The sequence below is a fragment of the Epinephelus lanceolatus genome, chromosome 4 (genome assembly GCF_041903045.1).
Source record: "Epinephelus lanceolatus isolate andai-2023 chromosome 4, ASM4190304v1, whole genome shotgun sequence".
Lineage (NCBI taxonomy): Eukaryota > Metazoa > Chordata > Actinopteri > Perciformes > Serranidae > Epinephelus > Epinephelus lanceolatus.
Genome location: NC_135737.1, coordinates 11,688,721 through 11,709,252, shown reverse-complemented (window position 1 = coordinate 11,709,252; position 20,532 = coordinate 11,688,721). Strand labels below are relative to the sequence as shown.

Here is a 20,532-nt window from a genome sequence, read left to right as displayed (position 1 = left end):
TATACATATCTGCAATACATTTTAACACTTTCCCATACTAAAGCTCCAAGGAAATTAAAACAATCCTTCTTGGGAAAATATACAGTCAAAATATCTTAAAAGTGTGTTTTCAGCTCTGAAGCTATATGTAGCAAGATCTTTGGCACTCACCTTTTTATATACAATCAAATAACTTCTAGGTGTGATAGGACTAAATTAAAACTACAAGAAATCAAAATTTGGTTGCAAGAAAGAGACAGCTGGTGAAGATATCAACTTTAAAAAAAAAAATAAAGATTCTTTGTCTGGGTAAATTTGATTACTGGAAAACATTTAGCAACAACTACTTAAACATTTTGAAAATTATCCTTAGTGTTTCATAGACGTTCAGTATAAATTTCATCCTAATTTCAATCCAAGTGAAAAACAAACAATTGGTGAGGCTTGAAATACAAATACAAAGAATCGCAAAAATGATGAAACCTAGCTTTGAGGGCCAAACTTCAAAAATTCAAAAGTACTTTGGTAGAGCTATAGGATTTTGCAAGGTCCTATAGATTTAATTGAAGTATTCACATAATTGTTTTCAATTTTACCTGACTGTTTACCTGTCTCTTCTCTCTCTCTCTCTCTCTCTCTCTCTCTCTCTCTCTCTCTCCTCAGCATACCTCCCTGTCAGCCAGCCGCTCAGAGAAGGGCACCGGCTGGTCGAGCCGCTCGCTTGGTGCCCGATGTCGTAACTCCATCGCCTTGTGTTCAGATGAGCAGCCACACATTGGAAACTATCGGCTGCTCAAAACCATCGGCAAGGGCAACTTTGCCAAGGTCAAACTAGCACGACACATACTGACTGGCAGAGAGGTGAGTTTAAAGAAACAGGAAGGTAGGAGTTCTGAGTTCTGTGTCAATAAAGTCATGCATGCTGGGATTGATGAGGCTGAAGGAAACGAGTTTTAAGCAGACTCCTGAGTCACAACCATTGTATGGGAGCCAGAACAGAACAGCACCCTGTGACTAAGTCCACAGATGGAGTTTTAAAAGGGCTGCTCCATCGAGTTCAGAGCACCTTCTGTTGGCAACCAAAACTGTCTCGTCTCACAGCATGGTCAGACCCTTTGAAGAGAGACAGCCATGTTTTTTTTGTGTGTGGGTGTATGCCTCTGTGTTTAAATACACTGAAGTCTTTCTTCTCATAAAACCTTGACCTACATTAGTTGAGTTAATAATGCCATCAGGCTCAGTAGAAACTTTGTGTGTCTGCCACCAGCTCGATCATGTGAGAGCTGTTGTGTTTTCGCCATATAAAGCAGAAGACAGTCATATATTGGTGGTTTACTGTGGTGCATTGACGCAGTCTTTGACCGGGTCACCACTTGTTGTTAAGGCTCTTATGAAGGCTTGTTGGTTCATTTAGTAAATTTCAGCTACTGTGTTCTATACGTGCTGTAAAACACGTGTGTATTTCACTGTTTGTCCTCACTTTGGTGTGGTTTGATTTACACCTTCAGCTGTGAATAATGGATAATGCTATTTTATAGCAAAAAATGTGTTTTCTTTTCATGCGTGGTTTATATAGTCTAGAAATCAGACTCAGACCCAAAGCAAGGTGTTCAGTAGCCACCAGTCTGATAAAGACCAAGACAATCTTAGGCCCTGATCAGACAGAGCACTTTTGCAGCTTGCTGTGTCTTTTTTAAAATTGTTTCAGGGTAACAACCAAATCACACTTAGCTTAACCACTATTTACTGAGAAGCAGACTCACACATACCTTAAAATCGGCATAAAAAAATGGACAGGCAGAGGGCATCTGCCTCTAATTGAGGGTGAGAGGCTGTTCCCAAATAGTGCGTTGGTCACAGGGAAACGGAGATCCATGTGGGTATATGAGATCCTCAGAAAGAGGAGGAATCACAGGAAGTTCCACCAGCTGAGTCAGGAACAGTTTGACAATATGTTTAGTAAAAAAATTAAAAAGTAGTTGGGACAGCAGTTTGTTCAGATATCCCGTGCAGCTTGCTTAGGACAAGGTTAAAAGTAAGCCAACATTAGCTTCACACAAACCATTTACGCTACTACATGTTGTCATCACCACCACAGGAGGCCTGCCTTTCCATTAATCTGATTGGACAATGGGGAAAAAACACCAGTGACATGGAGGCGTTCAGGGTGCTCCTGCAAAAACGTTAGGCGCATAGAGCAGAAAAACACGAGGCGCTCAGCAACACAATAGCAGCAAGCAAAACATTTAACTCTCTAAGCCTCTAAGACGCACTCCATCTGAAGGCACTCTTATGCAGTTGGAAAATTGAAATAATGCAAAATAAATGCAATTAGAGGTGAAACATTTGGTCGATACATTGATTGAAATTTTGATCAGCAACAGTTTTCAAGCAAAAAAAAAACTTTTTTTCTAATACGATCTTCTTAGTTGTGAAGGTTTGCTGCTGTACTTTCTCATAATTTACAGTAAGTTGAATATGTTTGGGTTTTAGATCGTTGATGGAGATATTTCAGGACACCGCCTTGGGTTAAATTAATTTTTATTGGCCATCTTTACATATTTTCTGTCATTTTTTAAACCAAACATTTAATCTCAAAAATATTCATCAGCAGATTAAGTCATAGTAAAATAATCATTAGGTGCATTAAAACAGAGTCAAAAAGAAATAGAAGAATGACCCCAAAAATTTTTAATTGTTGCAAGAAATTACACACTTTCTTTAATGTGCAGATAATGTTTTCTTTGTTAGACTGTTTTTGTTCATTTCTTTTTGAAATTGTTTCCTCCCAGGTTGCAATAAAGATCATCGATAAAACGCAACTCAACCCAACCAGCCTACAGAAGGTGAGTGACATGTTACTCTGTGTGTGTGTGTGTGTGTGTGTGTGTGTGTGTGTGCCTTCGTACTCCAAACTCATGTTGATCACATAATTACTGTCGTCCTGTTTTCTTGTTTTATATGATTTCTGTCTTGCCCCTGCTAACCTTATCTACAAAACCTCTGTGACTTCATGATCTAGATGTGGATGTGACATATGTTTCATCATCCTAAGTGTGTTTACTTGCATTTGTTTTGCATCATTGAGCACAGTAGTGTCTTCACGTGTTGTTTTGCTTCAGTTTGTAACTCTCGGATGACCCTTGCGTGCAGCAGTCGTCTGAACTTTGACCCTTTGGTTGTTATGTGAAGCTTAGTGTTGGGGAAGCTGTTACTGGCTGCAGGTTAGGCGCAGAAAAAAAACTCTGCATCAGTTCAGGGAGGATTTGCTTAACGTTGAGGCAACAGTGTTGGTTGTGCACAAGTGGATGCAGTGGAAAAAACCTTTTTTTCAACTTCAGCTGTGGGACTGCTGTTAGATAAAAGGCTTGTCTGTTCAGTTGTTTTTGTAGAATCAATATAGTTTCATACAGACATTTCAATACGCTGGTGGAGTGTCACATAACCATCATTTGTCCACACAGTCCACATGAACTAACTAGGTTAAATACTTGGGCTAATGTACGTCACTGTATGCTTGTTTAGGGTCATGTATTAACTACATGTGCTGCACTCATGGCTCTAATGAGATTAAGCTCTCTCCTGTCTGAACTTGGCCTACTGCCGCTAATTGTGTGTGTGTGTGTGTGTGTGTGTGTGTGTGTGTGTGTGTGTGTGATGCATGTGTTAACTGAGAGCAATCTAATGAAACAAAATTGAGTGTGAAACATTGCCTCAGGGCTGCATTCTGTTTTCAAGCAGTTAAAGCTGAAGTTATTTTCTCATCTGGCTTTGTTGGTGAAATATTCACTCTGAAAATAAAGCTCTATTGAAATATTGGTGTCTGTACTTAGGAATAAATCACTAATTAGGGCTGCATGTTAGGGCTGTATAACATGTATACACAATAACATTGTTGAATATTGTGATGATGATAACAATTGTAATTAATAAACAAATATTGAAGTATACAACGTAGACCTCACACAACAAATAGCCAATGCACACTGAATTTAAAAAGTAAATAAATGTAGTGATGGTTTAGTTCTTCAGTGTAGTGAGTCCATGGGACCCACAGGGGTCATTTGAGTGGGTTCCAGGAAGGATTTTTCAGTCACAGTTGAAATAACAAATATCTGATGGGGTGTAGTGTGATTTGCTGTGCACGCTTCACTGAAACCAGTACAACAGACACCATAGTCTGGCTCCTAGAACACTGTCACTGATGTCATGACCTTTCCTTCTTTTAGATTTTCCTTGGTCTTTACCAGGAAACACCGGCACATTGAGCTTAAGAGAGCAGGGCATGAACCTGGTCGGTGGGTGGACAGGTGTTAGATCTGTGCAGAGCACCAGAACAAAACACAGACACATTATGGACGGTTTGATAATAACATCCAAAACACACACACACACACGTTTCACTCTCAGTGGTTTCTGTGACATAAGAATGTGAATGCGTGGCACATGTAAATATACTATTTATCGCAGTCAGTGCAAGCCGTCTTTTGAGATACCTATATTACGCATGTTGATAGGTGATGTGATGAAGGTAAATTTTCGGTATGTTGTGCAGCCCTATAACTATCTTTATCATGATACGATATTCTATCGATTCTTTGGACGATACTATATTTGCCAATATCACAAAATCTGCCATGATACAATTTCAAGCTGCCACCCCTTTCTTTTATGATTTTGGCCACAAAGAAGGAAAACAACACATAAGTAATTGTAAATAATTGTAGCTGTTAAAGTGCAGTAAAGTTTACTTGAAATTGACTTCACAAACATAAAACAGCACAGGCCTCTGTACATGGGGCACCGGCACTATCCACTAAGCTACCGACGATCTTCCCCCTCCTTTATCTCATGTACTACTGTGTGTATTTAGTGACAGTTTCTGCAAATATGACTTATTTTCATAAAGGTTAGCAACATTAGCTTGAAGCATTTTTGCTTTAGACCTGACTCAAACAATCGGTTATCAAAGTAGTTTACTTGACTTGAAATCCTAGCTTTTTAAAGCATGCACTAAAGCATGTCTTTGCTCTTCGTCATTTAGATACAGTTTTAACCTTGTGTATAAGTTGTGTTCTCACAGTTCATACAAGTAACTCTTTGTTCCGCGGAAGCTGTACTGACCAAACTCTGGCCAAGTCTGATTATGAGTTTTCTTTATCAGCACCTTCACTGCAACAAATATGCTCAAGAGATCGATACTACATGACACACACATACACACACAGCTAGCCTGTTGATGAATACTCAGCTGGTTAGATAACCAGTTCAGGCTAGGTTTTGACTCTATTGATAAAGCAGGGTTGGGTTATTGATGGTGTCTGGCTCTGTGCAATAGTTGGTCCACCTGGCCTAGATACTCACCAGGACAGCAGATTTATCACTCTGCTGCTCTGACTGCTCACGCCATAACCAGATGAAAACAAAAAATAATAGCTCCAAAGTAGTGGCTTTTAAATCTAAATCTTTTGGAAACTGCAGTTGTATCATGTGACATTTCAATCCAGCATGGACTCTTCAGGAAATAGATACTGACTGCTGCCACGCAACATTGCACATATGACCAAGACTGGAAAGGTTTATCGCCAAAAAGTGGTGTATCAGTTCTGAGACAGTCGCTTATTGAAGTTGTTCACTTTTCATCCTTTATAAAGTATAATTCTGCAGTTACATTCTACAGAAACGCACTTCACTGCACAGTGAACATTCTGTCAACGTGTTATCATCAGCTGATAAACTATTGACTGAGGTGAAGCTGGGGTGACAGATGGTTGTCTGTATGTGTGTGTTTTGTGTGTGTGTGTGTGTGTGTGTGTGTGTGTGTGTCTGTGTGGTTGACCCGCTGTGGGAACACAGACCTTCTTGTGCTAAACAGAAGTCGTGAGATTTAACTTTTTTTCTCTCAGAGCATCATTTACCTTCTGCTCCAACAGTGAGATGGCCACTCAATGACACCATGAACGTGCTCTTCACATCTTAAAGCTAAGACCTTGGTGTTAACGAGGCTGATACAGTGCTTTGTGTGTGTGTGTTTGCGTGCGTACGTGTGTGTGTTTGCGTGCGTACGTGTGTGGTTGTGTGTGCATTCTGCAGCAGAGTGGTAGTGTTCTAGTGCTGCATAGCGCAGCGCTGCCAGTTGCTTCCTGTCCTGTCAGCATTATTCAGTTAGTGTAGGACACTGAACATGCTGCCAGGTGACACTGTCTCTCTCTATGTCTTTGTCTGTCTCTGTCTGTCACATAACCTCTCTTTCACTGTCTGTCTCTTTTTCCTGATTTCATTTCTACAAGCTAGGGATGAACTTTTTTTTTCATTATTTTATCAGTTCTGCTATTATTTTTTAATTACTCAGTATATATCATCTAGTCTGTGAAATGTAAAGCAAGTTGTGAGAGTCCCAGGAGACATCTTAAAATGTTTTGCCTTTTTTTTTTTTTTTTTTTTCTTAACCAAAATACCAAATAATTCATTTTTATAAGATATATAAATGTGAAAAGCAGCAAATCCTCCCTTTTCAGCAGTGGAAGAGTAAATGTTCAGCAATTTTACTTTATCAACTAGGGCTGCAACTAAATTGCAACTTATTTTCATTGTTGATTAGTCTGTTGATTATTTTCGCAATTAATGAAAAAGTTATTTGGTCTGTAAAATGTCAGAAAATGGTGAAAAATATCGACCATTGTTTTCCAAAGCCCAAGATGATGTCCTCAAATATCTTGCTTTGTTCGCAACTCAAAAATTGTTGCCAATCAATTCTCTTGAGTTACGTATAAAATTAAAAAATATAAGATTTCTCCACTCTAAAGCTGTTTAGCTGTTATGCCATAACTCGAAACAGAAAGGTATTTGCTTATTACATGATGGTGGCGTAAACTACTGGATAATTCTGGATCAACAATTTACACGGCTAAGGCTGGACATTTTTAAAATACTTTCTGGAGGAATGTCAGGAAATGTTGCTGTCTCCTCACCCCATGATGTTGTAATGACCAGTAGCTGACATGTCTTTGTCTTTGGATAAAAATGTGGAAAAAAGTGCAGCATTAGCTGTCAGTGAGGTGTATTTGCCCAACATTAATTAGACTTCTGTCTTTCATGGGAGATTGGTTTATTTGCTTCAGTGTACCTAATGGGAACACACATAATTTGCATTTTAATTGTAACAACATTAATATTCAAAAGATGAAGTATTCACAGTTGGGTTGAAGCACACAGTAGCTCCTGACAACTCTTATTCTCTGTACAGAAGCTCTTTGCTTCCTCTCCTTCTTACTGTCTCTTTCTTTTCACACTTGGTTACGCCTCAGTCTTTATTCTGTCAACTTCTTCTCCGTACTATAGCTTTATGCCCCATTTCTCTCTCTCTGTCTCTTTGCCCCACTCCTCCCTTTTTATTTCCTCTTTATCAACTCTTTATTTCGTTCTCTTTACTCTAGCTCTGTGTCCCACTTCTCTCTCCTTTCTCCCCAGGCGTTGTGTTGCAGTAGTAGCTCTACTGTAATCACAGCTGTACTCTTTACTGTCTGTTGCACTACACTGTGTCTTCTAAATCTGTTTCAGCAATGTAGGACCTGTGAAGAATCTGGGAAGTTCTGAGTTTTCTACAGAACAGCCAATACTGCCAAAGTGCCACTGTGCAATTTCTCTACTTCACCCAAGTGCCAGCCTGCTCCAGTATGGACATTAAGAGATAAAGCAAGAGAAAAACAAGTGCAGAGTGAAGTAGTGCGCAATAAGTTGTTTGGTGTGTCAGGACTTGTAAAGTAGTGCAATATGCAGCCAGGGTAGGCAATGTATTTTAGAAGCATTTTTTGTTGTTTGTTCTGTTGAAAGAGCGCTGAGGTTGGGCAAGATGTGTTCACAGAAGAAGGTTACAAACCGTGCAGAATGGACATTTTTGGAGAATAGGGGCAAGACCTGGTGTGTGCACTGCGTGTTGTTGAAATTCCCTTTACACCCCGATAGCAATCAATGAATGAAATGCTGTGGAAAAAAAGAGAAAAAAGCTGGCTCAACTAAGAGGTTATACTGCCGCTGCTGCTGCCCCAGCCCTCTGTGACACCCGGTGCTGGGGGTTTGTGCTTGCTAAATTTCAGCCAATACAGCCGCAGACAGAAGGTTGATCTCCTATGCTTCTGCCTGCCTTCCTCTCAGGGAGACATTCCACAGTGGTGGGGAGGGAGTTAAAGGGACTGAGCAGGTGGCTAACGTTAGCTTGCTAACTCTTGTCTTATTTGTGGTCTGATAAAGAGAAAGCGAGAGCGGGGTAACAAGGGGCTGAGTGAATGTGCTGTGTGCAACTGTACAATGAAATAAGATTAAATAAATCAATGTATGAGAAACACTGGATTACTGTAAGAAGCAGGTGCATATTCCCATGGTCATCTGGCAGGAAGGGCTTAGGACAAAGAGGGGAGCTGCAGGAGGAGTTGCCTTTGGGTGTTGTTTTAGAAACGAGTACATAAACCCATCTGCAAAGGTGTTTATTATCGTGTCAGACTGTCCTTCTCGTGCCTGAACGCAGCAAATGAGTTCCAGACATTAGAAAGTGCAGAAATTAAAAACTGATTTGTCCACTGAATCCCAATTAAATCTCTTGTATGTTTTTGTGAATACCCAACTAAAAATATGCTGTTGTCCTGTTTCATAAAACTTCATGGCTGTAATAGCAACATATGGGATGGACAGTGTTTTTAATGCACTCTTCCCTGCTGTGTGTGTTGTTGGATAATCTGCCACACTATGCAGGGCCCCATCAAAAGCCTGGTGTTACTTTGACAACAGGAGAATTTTGTGGGCAGCCATCCAATGTTGTGTATGCGCACAAAAGTAAAGTGTATGTGTGTGCATGGAGGACAGTGTTTGGGCCACCATCTAGTGCTGTGAAGTGTGTTTTGTCCCCTCGCCCAGGCCCCCTCAGCCAGGAGCTGAATTCCAGACAGGCAAACAAAAGAGGCAGCCGAGTCGTGTTGGGGTGGGGGGTGTTGTTGAGGCCTTGGCACAGGAGCGGCAGGGGCATGGATCCTGAGAAAGATAAGATACAGAGCAGAACCGAAGGGACCAGACAGTGTGTGTGTGTGTGTGTGTGTGTGTGTGTGTGTAGGCCTACGTGTATGGGATAAACTCGCAGCCCGACACGGTCTCTGCTCTGCCTTTGTATGCACGTGTAATGCCATTATCTGCATTGCTATTGTATGCAGCATATTGTCTCCGTGTGGGTGTCTGTGCATAATCATCTTGTTGCTGCTGTATACATTGTTGTTATTGTGCCAGTGTGTAAAGGGAATAGTTAGACAATTAAGGGACAAGAGGGCGGACGGTGCGAGAGGAGAAGGTTTTCCCACAAGCTCATCTTTAAGGCAACGTGACTAGAACAGTAGAAGAAGAGAAGTATGATACCCTGCCCTGGTCTTTCCCTCTCTCTTTTCCCCTCTCTCCCTCCCCTTACTGCTCCTTGGTTAACTATCATCTATTAAACTATATTTAATTCTTCTTATTTAATCAAGCTGAGTCAGGCTTCCTATGATTTGGGTCAAACAGCCAGCTATACAAAGCCTGAATTAAACTCCAGCTACTCTTCATTAAAGATTAATGATTCTCATTGACATGCCTGGGAGCTCCAATTACTGCTGTACATTAAGGGAATGGAGGTTTGGGGAGGTGTTCTTACGGTGGGAGTTTTATTGGGATAATGTAGAAGGGCAGCTCTCCCAGCAACAGGCAACAAAGGGAGAAACAGGGTCAAAAGTCTATTCAGATGTTCCCCAGCGGAAAGAAAAAGAGCAGAGGCAGATCCTTGAGTGATGATGCTCATTAGAGTGTCCCAAAACATTCGGCAGGATGCTGCCTAAAGAGGCATCAGCATGTGCTGAAGAGGCTCTTAGACTGTAGGATGTTCTTGGTTAAATACATGTTTGAAATGTCTCTGGAATAGTTACCCTGTCATTCCATAATTCAGAAGTGTTTGGCTGGCTAGATTTTGTGATGAAGTATAAATAAAGAAAACCATTTCATAGTACATCTTAAACTTGAAATGATTTAGGTGTCACATGTTGGACTTATTTGTGCTAAGTGGGCTTATAATGATTAATTCTTTGTTGAGGATGAAACTTGAAAATGGGACATGGCAAAAGCTTAGGCCTCATGGTAAAATTTGTAGTTTTCACTTGTTTACCTTGTTCACATGATATTGGGTACAGTGTATCGTGGCACAGGAATTGATTTATAGTTGAGTGTTGGATTTCATCTGTTGATAGCACCACTGCAACACCAGCTGTGTGTGTCATACATTATCAGTCCTTTTCATGCTTTAGTTTATATACCCAAAGTTTACATCCCTTTGTTCATTTTTTAATACAGAGTGACTTGTGGGAAGTTTGCCCTGTCTCATTAATAAAAAGGAGACAGAAGAGAAGCAAAGGTTATTATGTTAACATCCCTTCAAATGGCTTTCCGGGATTATTAAAAATCCCCTTTTTAAACTTCCTTGATGTTGTTTTCAATTTTAACAATTTCTGTTGGCGTCAGAAGTATGTAAGAGAACATATATGTAACACTTCAAGTTCAGACTGACCAGTCTTATTGTAGTCTCCATGATTCACTGAGGTTTAGTTGTATTTTTGTGGATGTGTAACTTAGCTTATGCACAACGCCTCTGCTACTACTCTGTAACCCCTTAATCTACAAGTATTATGGCTTTAGGATACCAGACTGACATTGCCTGTTTTAATCCTAACAAAACAACACTTGGCAGCTGCACCTTTTGTTCACATGGCACTAGGGCTGCCACGATTAGTCGACTAATCGATGACTAATCGACTATTAAAATAATCAGTGACTATTTTAGTAGTCGACTAATCGGTTTGAGTCATTTTTCATAGAAAAGTACTATAAAAGTACCCCAAAATACTCTTGCTGCAGCTTCGTACGTTCAGATATTGGCAGCTTTACACACTTTCCCGTGACAATGAACTAAAACCCTTTGGCGTGAGTATGAAACAAGACATCAGATGACGTAATTTTGGGGTTTGGGCGAGACAGACCGACATTTTTCAACATTTTAGCACATTTTTCAATGAAATGATTAGTTGACTAATCGAAGAAATAATCGACAGATTAGTCGACAATGAAAATAATCGTTAGTGGCAGCCCTACATGGCACATGAGGAGGAACACCATAATCCCTTAAGTTTGGTCCAAACTTACTGTCAACTGTATGCAATGTTACTGACTTTGAATCTTGCTAGTATGAAGTTTGCTTACTGGCTCATAGCTGAGCCAAAGGGTTCTATGAGCTGAGCAGACTAAAATTATGTGTCACTGCCAAGTCTTATCTAAGGTTCATCCTATATACTGGAGTAGTGAACATTGCATAAGAACTTTATGGGATGGTAATGACTGTTCCAAGTATTGGGTAAACCCTCGGGTGTTACCAAGGAAACCGACTCTTGGCTTGTGAAAAACTTTAGATTTTGATTGTCAAATGCATGAAAATGTAAATGAATACCTTTTTATTTTTGGCAAGTGACCATGGTATATTTGGGATGATGCCCTTCGAGGTGTCTAACCATCAGAAGGTTCAGGCCTTCCTGTCAGCCATTAACTCCTGATAATGGACACCTAGTCAGGCATTATCCCTTACCTGTAAAACAGTAATTAAAAGTATGTAAAGGTAAAGTGACAATAGTGATGAGCTCAGGAGGCCTGTGGGATGAAACTCTCCTTGACCCTGGTGGTGTGGGATCAGATGCTGCGGGTACCTTCTGCCGGACGGCAACAGACAGAACAATTTGTTGTTGGGGTGATTTGGGTCTCCATGGATGACAGCTCCATCCTGGTGATGAGCAGATTTCACCACCTAACCATCTAGTCAACAAGTAGTCGCCAAATAGTGACTGAAGTGGTAAAAAATGTTTCCTCTCGACTGCAGGCAGTGATGGACTCTGTCTCATTCAGACTTTACAGACACACACACACACACACACACAGAGGGTTATTCACCAGAAGTACTCTGATGTGGGAGTAGAGAGAGGCCTGTGTGTTCATTCGTCCCTCTCATTCTGTCGTTCTTTGTCTTCCACTCTCTTCCCTCTTATTTCTCTGACTCCCTCTGGTCTCATGATTGGCTGCGTCTGATGAGAGGAAGTGTTTCTCGCATTGTGTAGAGCACTGCAGTGCTGTCGTGCAGTAAAGCTGTGACGAGTCTGGCTATTTAAATGTGTCAGCTCGACGGGCATTATCAATTCCTCATTTCTTAATTTCAGCATCACCAGTTTTTTCGTGCACTCTCTCTCTGTCTCTCTCTATCTCTCTCGTTGTGTTTTTGTGCGAGTGTGCTTGTGTGTGAAAGAGAGGCAAACGACGGACACAGCCTGGATAAACAGGTCAAAGGCCGACAGACTGGCAGACCAGACACATGAATCAAACCCACGCAGCACCACTCTCAAAGTGAGAAACAGAAAAAAGGAAAAAGACTCGACAGTTGGTCATTAAGTTGCTTTGTGTAAATCCTTGTAGAAAAGCAGTGAGAGCTCTGACTTAGCACTTGATTGATAATTCCTGGCAGAGACAGAGAGAGACAGAGAGGATGTAAATGCTCAGAAGTTGATTAATTCTGTCTGAAAGGAGGGAAAAGAGGGTACAAGAGATGAAGAAAGGAAAAGTGAAGGATGCTGGAAAAGAATACCCTCCGGTCTGACATTTAAATCTTTTCCGGAAATGAGAAAGTGGCTGGTAATTATCTGTATTTTGTGCAGAAGAGTTTGAAACAGACAATTCAACCAAGGCTCCTCACACAAAAATCAACATATTTTTTTTTGATATGAGGACTCCACATGGCAGCAGCTGTGTGCGAGTAGGTCACCTCCCATGTGCTTGGCATTCCATGTCTCCCACACCCCCCCTTGGGTAAGCAGGAGATTCATGCCCAGGGATTAATACCTGGGTTGGCATAGCAACTGTGACGCGAGGCCAATCACCATGGGAGATAACCAGGAAGAGAGGATGAACATAATAAGGCAAGAGAGTGAAGTTATTCTGTTGGATCAGTGGATAAATGCTGCACTCAGGTGTGATGGGAAAAATCAGGCGAGTTGTCTTTTGCCAAGAAATGTTTTTAATCTACAAAATGCACCCTGAAAGTACAACAACTGCCCCACAGTGCAACATCACAGCAGTATGAGCTGAGGATTGATTGGACAGTTCAGTCAATACCAGTGACTCAACAGTTTCCTGGCCAGCTGCAGAGGTTTCTGCCTCTTAAGTCTCTTTTTCAGCCTATTTTGGAAACAATTACCAGTTTTTATTTTCATCGCTAAATATGTAACATCTCAGCAAGCAGTGGTCACAGATTCATTTACTCTTAGTGAGCCGAATAAACAGAAAAGGGAGTGAAAATGTGGAAGAGAAAGAGATGAATGGGTATAGGAGAGAGGGGAAGAGAGTGAGAGGTAAATGGGTGTATAGGAGAGAGAGGTGAGGAAGGAAAGGCTTAGCCGATAATTCTTCTTAAAGCTCAGATGAACAGCTGATGCACCATGCACTTAATTCAATTACACACACTCCCAGTGGACCGGTGACGATAGAGCTTCCCATTTTTAGAGAAGAGAAACTGTCAAAGAAGAATAAAAACTAATGTTTATTACACATCACCAGACGGAGAATATTCCCTGTGGTTCTATATGTGAATGCTTCTTCAACACGACATCGTATAAATTCGCATCAGGGTTTTAAAAATAACTGACGGGATACCAAATCACTGCAGCTGCCTTTTTATATGAGGAGTTAAAGGAGTAGTGTTTAGGATTTAGTGTTATCTAGTGTTGAGATATCGTGTTGCAGATCACAACCAGCTGAAATTTCTTCCATGTGCCAAGTGTGAACTCCCAGTTAGGATTCCTGTAGTGTTTATCGTTGAGGAGGTTTTTGCCAGGAGCTGGAGTTTTTTTCCTCTGCAAAACAACAGCTGAACAACAGTCAAAACACAAAACACAAACATTTTCAGTTTACGATGATAAAGTAGAGAACTTGAACAATTAATAGATGATAAAAATTGACAATTAGTTTGTTATACACCAGTTCATGTGTGGTAATTGTTATTTAAATGTCTTTTCAAGTATTCAGTGTCTTGGCACAAATCGTATATTTGGCTGCACAGCACGGCCAAGTCAGTCAGTGAGTGTATGCTCAAGAGGGAGAATGTGTGTTTGCGTGGGTGACCTGAACTGGTCTTTATCCTCTGTTTGATGAATACCAGGAATCTGTCTCGGATGATATCTGTGAAAACAGACACACATACAGCCATGCACACATCGCCCTGGGCGACCGTAAAGTTATGTCATTGTGAAAGTGTTGTTACTTCACTGTGAGAAAGCAAATTCTGGAGCATGCGGAAAGACGGAAACTCAGATTTTGTTTGAAAAGAAGATTCATAAACAAGTGACGCAGGAAGGGGAACATATTTGCTCATGTGAAGTGCTGCTGTCATTGCTGACTGGTTACAGTCAGCAGGCGTGAATATGAAGCAGGGCGTATGTCAGCTCTCACTGGATGAGTAGGATGAACGGGTAAAAACATCTGTTAATGTTAATTAAATTTTAATTGTTACTGTTACTGTTAATTAAATGTGTAGTACTGTGGTCTGCATCTTCCACTCTTGTTTTTTCCTTATGTTTTCTGCTTTTTAATGTCATACTTTCTGAATATTTTACAAAAAACATTCAGTAGTCATCTGAGTGCTTTTATTTAAAAATGCACACATGCAATTAGCTGCACTAACCATAATAATCAGACACTCAGTCTATATAATGGCTCCCTCTGTCTTAAATGTTAGGTCAACTTAGTGCAGCTTGTCACATAAGCAAAGTCTACATGTATACAGGTATTTTTGAAAACACACTTTTTTACAAAATATCTCCGTCCACACTTGACAACTGGAGACTGGAGACACACTGTTGATTCTCATTCAATTGAAAGCTGAAGGAGCTCACTCAAACATTATAGTGATGCTCTGGACATTGAAAAGTTTTCCACTCCTCATGGACGACAATCCCTCTCTGGAAAGTGTCCCACCATTGCCTGTTTCAAGCGGGCCCGATCCAAAACTGAAGTTTGTGGAGGACTTAAAACCGCAGACAATGAGGTGGAGCAAAACACTGGCCGCAGCAGACGCCTCCCTTTCTCTATGAAGTGGTGCAGCAATACTAAGTTCAACTGTAAAGTAGTCATTAGATCAAACAGTGCTACCAACATGTTAAATGGCAGTCCGCCATTATTGTTTGAAACGTATGCTCATTACACAAAGCAACAATAGGCATGTGCAAATTGAGGAGATTGTCATTAATTCTTAAACTCTGTTTTACACGTCCATACAGATAAACAGTAATGTAGAGACAGTAATGTTTAGACTATTATTATATTACTTTCAGTTTGCTGAATTACCACTGACTTAAGTGCATAGATCAATCAAGTTTTTCGTCTTAAGCATCATGAGTTGGTAGTAAGATTCTACTGTAGTATGCAAATAATTAAATGTAACCATGAGAACATGAAAGATGGGGATTATATCAGGTCATATTATAGTAACAGAGACCGAGAGATAAGGGGGGGGTGTCTCCCGTGACAGCTTAGTGTTAGCTACAAAAATGAAGGCATCAGTGCATTCCTGCTCTTGTATTTTTTCTCCTCTTTGTTTCTTTCCTTTATTCTGTGAGTTCACATTTTTCACTTTTGTAATTTATTCTTTAAGAATGTTAAACAAGGCAGGCTTGCTGGGGGGTTTACAGAGCAATAAATGACACCAGCACTACTAATACAAAACTAAATGCCAACACATCAGTTTCACTTGTTTCTGTGTACCATTTTATTACCCCTCCTTCTTTTTTACTCCCTCTCTCATTGTTTTTCTGTCTTTCCCTCCCTCTACGCCCCTCAGCTCCTGTGCATTGTTAATTTGCCTCATTTTCTATTTCTGTTTCAGTTTCCTGCACACACAGATATAGTCCTGACACACTGTTTTTGACATGCAGTTATTCCATGTACACACTCTTCCAGGGAAAGTCACATTTTCCCTCCAGGGTCAGAATGTCGCACTTTGTCACTAATAACAGAACCCTAACAACTAATGATGGATGAACAAATCGATTGCATTTGTTTAACACTTCACAGAGGCTGTGTGCAGACCCTATACGAATAAAAGGTTTTGGAGTTTGAAATTTAATAAGACATAAGATAAAATGTTGATGATAAAAAGTCCAATTTGGAGGGTTTTTTGCAAACTGTCAGATTTCACCTTCTGTGATCTTCACCATTTCTGTGCTGAAATTCTGGTTCATCTGGTGTTAAAAAAGTCTCCTAACAGTTCATCAGCATGTTCCACTGTGATGCGTCTAGCCTGTCGCTCTCCCTTTGTAATCTTTTAAAATGGAGTTCACTGACAAATACATTACTTTAATTAGACAGAGAGAGAGAGAGAGAGACAGACAGAGAGACAGACAGACAGACAGACAGAGCATCAGAGTGGCAGGATGAGGCAGCAGTCTGGAGCTCAGTGATGGATGAAGGGGGGGATGGAGGGAGTGCACACCCAAGGGAAGAGGCCCTGCTGTCAGCATAGTGCTAGGGAGACACTCCCTTGGGTGGCCCAGGTCTGGAGGTGGTCGGAAAGATGAGTGGGGGGAGTGAGGGGGAATTGTGTCTATACACCAGCTGTGGATCATCTGAATTCACAGAAGAAGAATTCATTCAATGAATGAATAAATCAGAAATAATTAAGATGAAGATGTGAGGAAGCTGTCTGTCTTTTCCAAAACCTCAAGTTATGCACAAAGAAAAGAGCTTTATTGATTTTTTTTTTTTTTTTTAAGTTCACACAAGTACATTTTACTGTATTGTTCATTTTGTCTCCATGTATTGAGTGTAACCTTACATTCTATTGATCGTATATGATTCACTGTTCCTATGCTGAATACATAATCGGTTAATTCTACCAATACCTGTAACAGCACAGGATCTCAAATACCTTGTAATGAATATACAACTGTTTTGATCATGGCATTTTGTTCTGTGCCAAACAAAATTATCAAAGTTTGTTTGTGCTCCATTTTTTGTAGACTTTTTTTAGAATTTTTTTTTAGAGTTTAAGACCTAAGACTTTTTCTATGCCGGCCAAAATTGTATTTACTGTATATAGTTAAGCAAGTAAAAGATGACCTGATTTCCAAAATGCAAAACGTCAATGATGACGCATTTCTTTATTATTTTAAGCAAGATTACTTTTTAATTTCAATCTGTACAGTTTCAACAAAACAAAATAGGAAAAGGGCCTGAAGCAAAAGTTTATGCACCCTGCATGGTCAGCACTTAGTAGCGCCCCCTTTTGGCAAGTGTCACAGCTTCTGTAACCTTCTGTAATCAGCTAAGAGTCTGTCAGTTCTTGTTTGGGGGATTTTCACCCATTCTTCCTGCATCAGGCTTCTAGCTCTGTCTCTTTTGAGGTCTATCCACAGATTTTTAATGGTGTTTAGGTCGAGGGACTGTGAGGGCCATGGCAAAACCTTCAGCTTGTGCCTCTTGAGGTTGACATTTGTGAATTTCAAGATGTGTTGAGGATCATTGTCCTGTTGTTTAAGCCATCCTCCCTTCATCTTGAGCTTTTCTACAGATGCTGTGATGTTTTCTTCCAGTATTTGCTCTAATTTAACTGAATCCATTCTTTCTTCTACCTTTCAAATATTCCCTGTGCCACTGGCTGCAACACAAGCCCAAAGCATGATCGATCCACCCCCATGTTTAACAGCTGGACAGGTGTTGTTTTTATGAAATTCTGCACCCTTTTATCCCCAAACATACCTTTGCTAATTACATCCAAAAAGTAATATTTTAACTCATCAGTCCACAGGACTTGCTTCCAAAAAGCATCAGGCTTGTTTAGGTGTTCCTTTGCAAACTTCTGATGCTATCCACCACTCCAGAGTCTGCTAAATCTTCCTGCAGGTCTTTTGCAGTCAAACAGGAGTTTTGATTTGCCTTTCTAACAATCCTTCGAGGAGCTCTCTCAGAAAGTTTTCATGATGTTCCAGACCTCAGCTTGACCTCCACAGTTCCTGTCAACTGCCATTTCCTAATTACATTATGAACTGAGGAAACAGCTACCTGAAAACACTTTGCTATCTTCCTCTCGCCTTCTCCAGCTTTGTGGACATCAGTTGTTTTAGTTTTAGAATACTAGGTTATTTGTACATGTATGTATGTGTAAGGAGCATGAACAGAGTGGTTTAGTTGTGGGGATGGATGCTGGGGCAAAGGTTTGTTTAGAATAGAACAGGTGTAGGACTAGACAAGCAGTTTGCGTCCTTCTACTCCTTTTCAGACATGAAATGTTTATTTATGTTCCTTACTGAAGATCTGTTATACACTAATAGGATTTTATTTTATTATTGTTATTTTTAAATGTTCAGTGACGTATATTCATTTCAGTTACAATGAAGTATGTTCATTTCAGTTACTATAGGTGTGCCTTAGGCTGTTCACAATAAAAAGCCAGTCTTTTGAGCAACTTATCTGTGAAATATTGTGTATCAATAACTTGACAGAAATAATGGAGTCTGACTGTTCATTTTCTCTGTTTTGCCAGCTGTTTCGAGAGGTACGCATCATGAAAACTCTCAACCATCCTAACATAGGTGAGTCACACTCCAGAGAATTGATTTGGGGTGTGTGTGTGTGTGTGTGTGTGTGTGTGTGTGTGTGTGTTTTGTCCATGCGGGCCTTTGTGTTAACGTCTCTTCCCCTTTGTGGTACAGTGAAGTTGTTTGAGGTGATTGAGACTGACAAGACTCTTTACCTGGTCATGGAGTACGCCAGCGGAGGTGAGTAACATCCCCACCACTCTCATCATCATCACCAGGTAATGAATGATGCCAATTAGATTGAATACGTTGACTGAGCTATACAGCACAACTGATGGACTAATTAATTAAGGGTATAAATGATTGAGTCCCTTTTGTTTCTATTTTCATTAGTGAGATCTCAAGTCAAATCCCTTTGCTTTATTGTTTTCTCTACTGGATTTACACGTGCACTTCTATTCATCTTGCTCTGTAACTTTGTGCAGCTGTTTCCCATGCACTCTTCTATTTTTGCAGCTTTTCTATTTTTCTTTCTTCTCTCCTCATGATCCTTTAATCGCTCTGCGCTGCTCTCGCTGTATGTTGTGTGATGTCTTACTTCCAATACCTAATAAGGAGGCAGCAGCCAGCCGACACGCAGCTCTGTTCAACTCAACCTCAGCCTGTTGTACTATTTAGGACCTGTGGGGTCAAATGTTTGGCTGGGGTGCATACACAGACACACACACACATGTACACATACAGATGCACACACACAGAAAATATGTATGGAGACCTGCACACAGAAAACATTTAAAAAAGCAGCATCCAGGGACATAGACATTAATTTGAATTTATTGGGAAGTCATGGATAGTTTTTCACTTTCCCAAACATGACCACATACACATGATCCATATTTTTCAGTCAGGACATGAAATGACCATTTATATATCAATTAGTCATGCCACGGAACTTTGAATTTGAGAAGAAACTTTTTCTCACATGCCTCCACAGAAAAAGCAAACGTATTGATTTATTAACTGATTGGGGACCATGTTTAACAACAGCAAAACTATATCAAAACAACCATTTATCCACTGATTAACAAAGGGTAATTTTGTGAGTATTCTTGTAAACCCTTTATGGTGTTGCTACATTTGCTCTCTTGTAATGTTAGAAAATGTACTTGTACAAGCTGACCTGAGCAAAAACTCATTAAGAGTTTGTTGGAGAGTGTTGGAGATTTTATAATGATTAAACACTTATGAACACATACTGAATTCACATATATCTCAAGTGTTACAGGAGTTTAGTTTTCTGGGAAGAGGGCACCGGTGTCACAGCTGAACGTGCAGTGCTGAGCGTTGAGAATGAGCACCAAAACTGTTAATATGGAGAACCAAATTGTTAGTGACAGTTTCTAGCAGTGGTGTAATGTTAGAACATTTACTGAAGTTCTATACTCAAGGTCAGATCTGAAGTTCTTGTATTTTACTTAAGTATTTTAGTAAAGGATCTGAATACTTGCCCCACCACTGGTTTCTGGTCCCATACAATTGGAGTGCAAACTGGAACATGTAACTATTGAACCACTTCCATGCTTGCTTGAAGTTAAGCCGTTGTCTTTGTTTTTCCTCCAGGCGAAGTGTTCGACTACCTCGTGGCTCACGGCAGAATGAAGGAGAAAGAGGCCAGAGCCAAGTTCAGACAGGTCAGTTAAACCTCATACCTTAATTCACCTGTCTGTTTTTTTTTTTTGTCCCTACACAACTGTATGTAGACATCTGACAGCCAGCTGCTCTGTGCGGTTTGCAAACGGAGATGAACAAAATGGAGTCTGGACTAATGACGACATGTAAATTCATTATGCTGACAAAACTTCACAGTAGCTGAAGTCTGAGCTACTCACGAGCTGATATTGTTCTTGGTCCCTGCTTTGCTTGCATC

General features: G+C 40.3%; 1 protein-coding gene across 6 annotated transcripts in view; it reads left to right on the top strand.

Moving 5' to 3' along the window:
• mark4b (MAP/microtubule affinity-regulating kinase 4b) overlaps positions 1–20,532 on the top strand; it is a 72,796-nt gene that overhangs the window by 22,684 nt on the left and 29,580 nt on the right. For all 6 annotated transcript variants that reach the window (XM_033630315.2, XM_033630317.2, XM_033630316.2 and 3 more), the window contains exons 2-6: positions 643–840; positions 2,772–2,825; positions 18,611–18,659; positions 18,780–18,845; positions 20,226–20,296. In XM_033630315.2, coding sequence (XP_033486206.1) covers positions 643–840; positions 2,772–2,825; positions 18,611–18,659; positions 18,780–18,845; positions 20,226–20,296 — 438 coding nt within the window. The remainder of the gene's footprint in view (positions 1–642; positions 841–2,771; positions 2,826–18,610; positions 18,660–18,779; positions 18,846–20,225; positions 20,297–20,532) is intronic.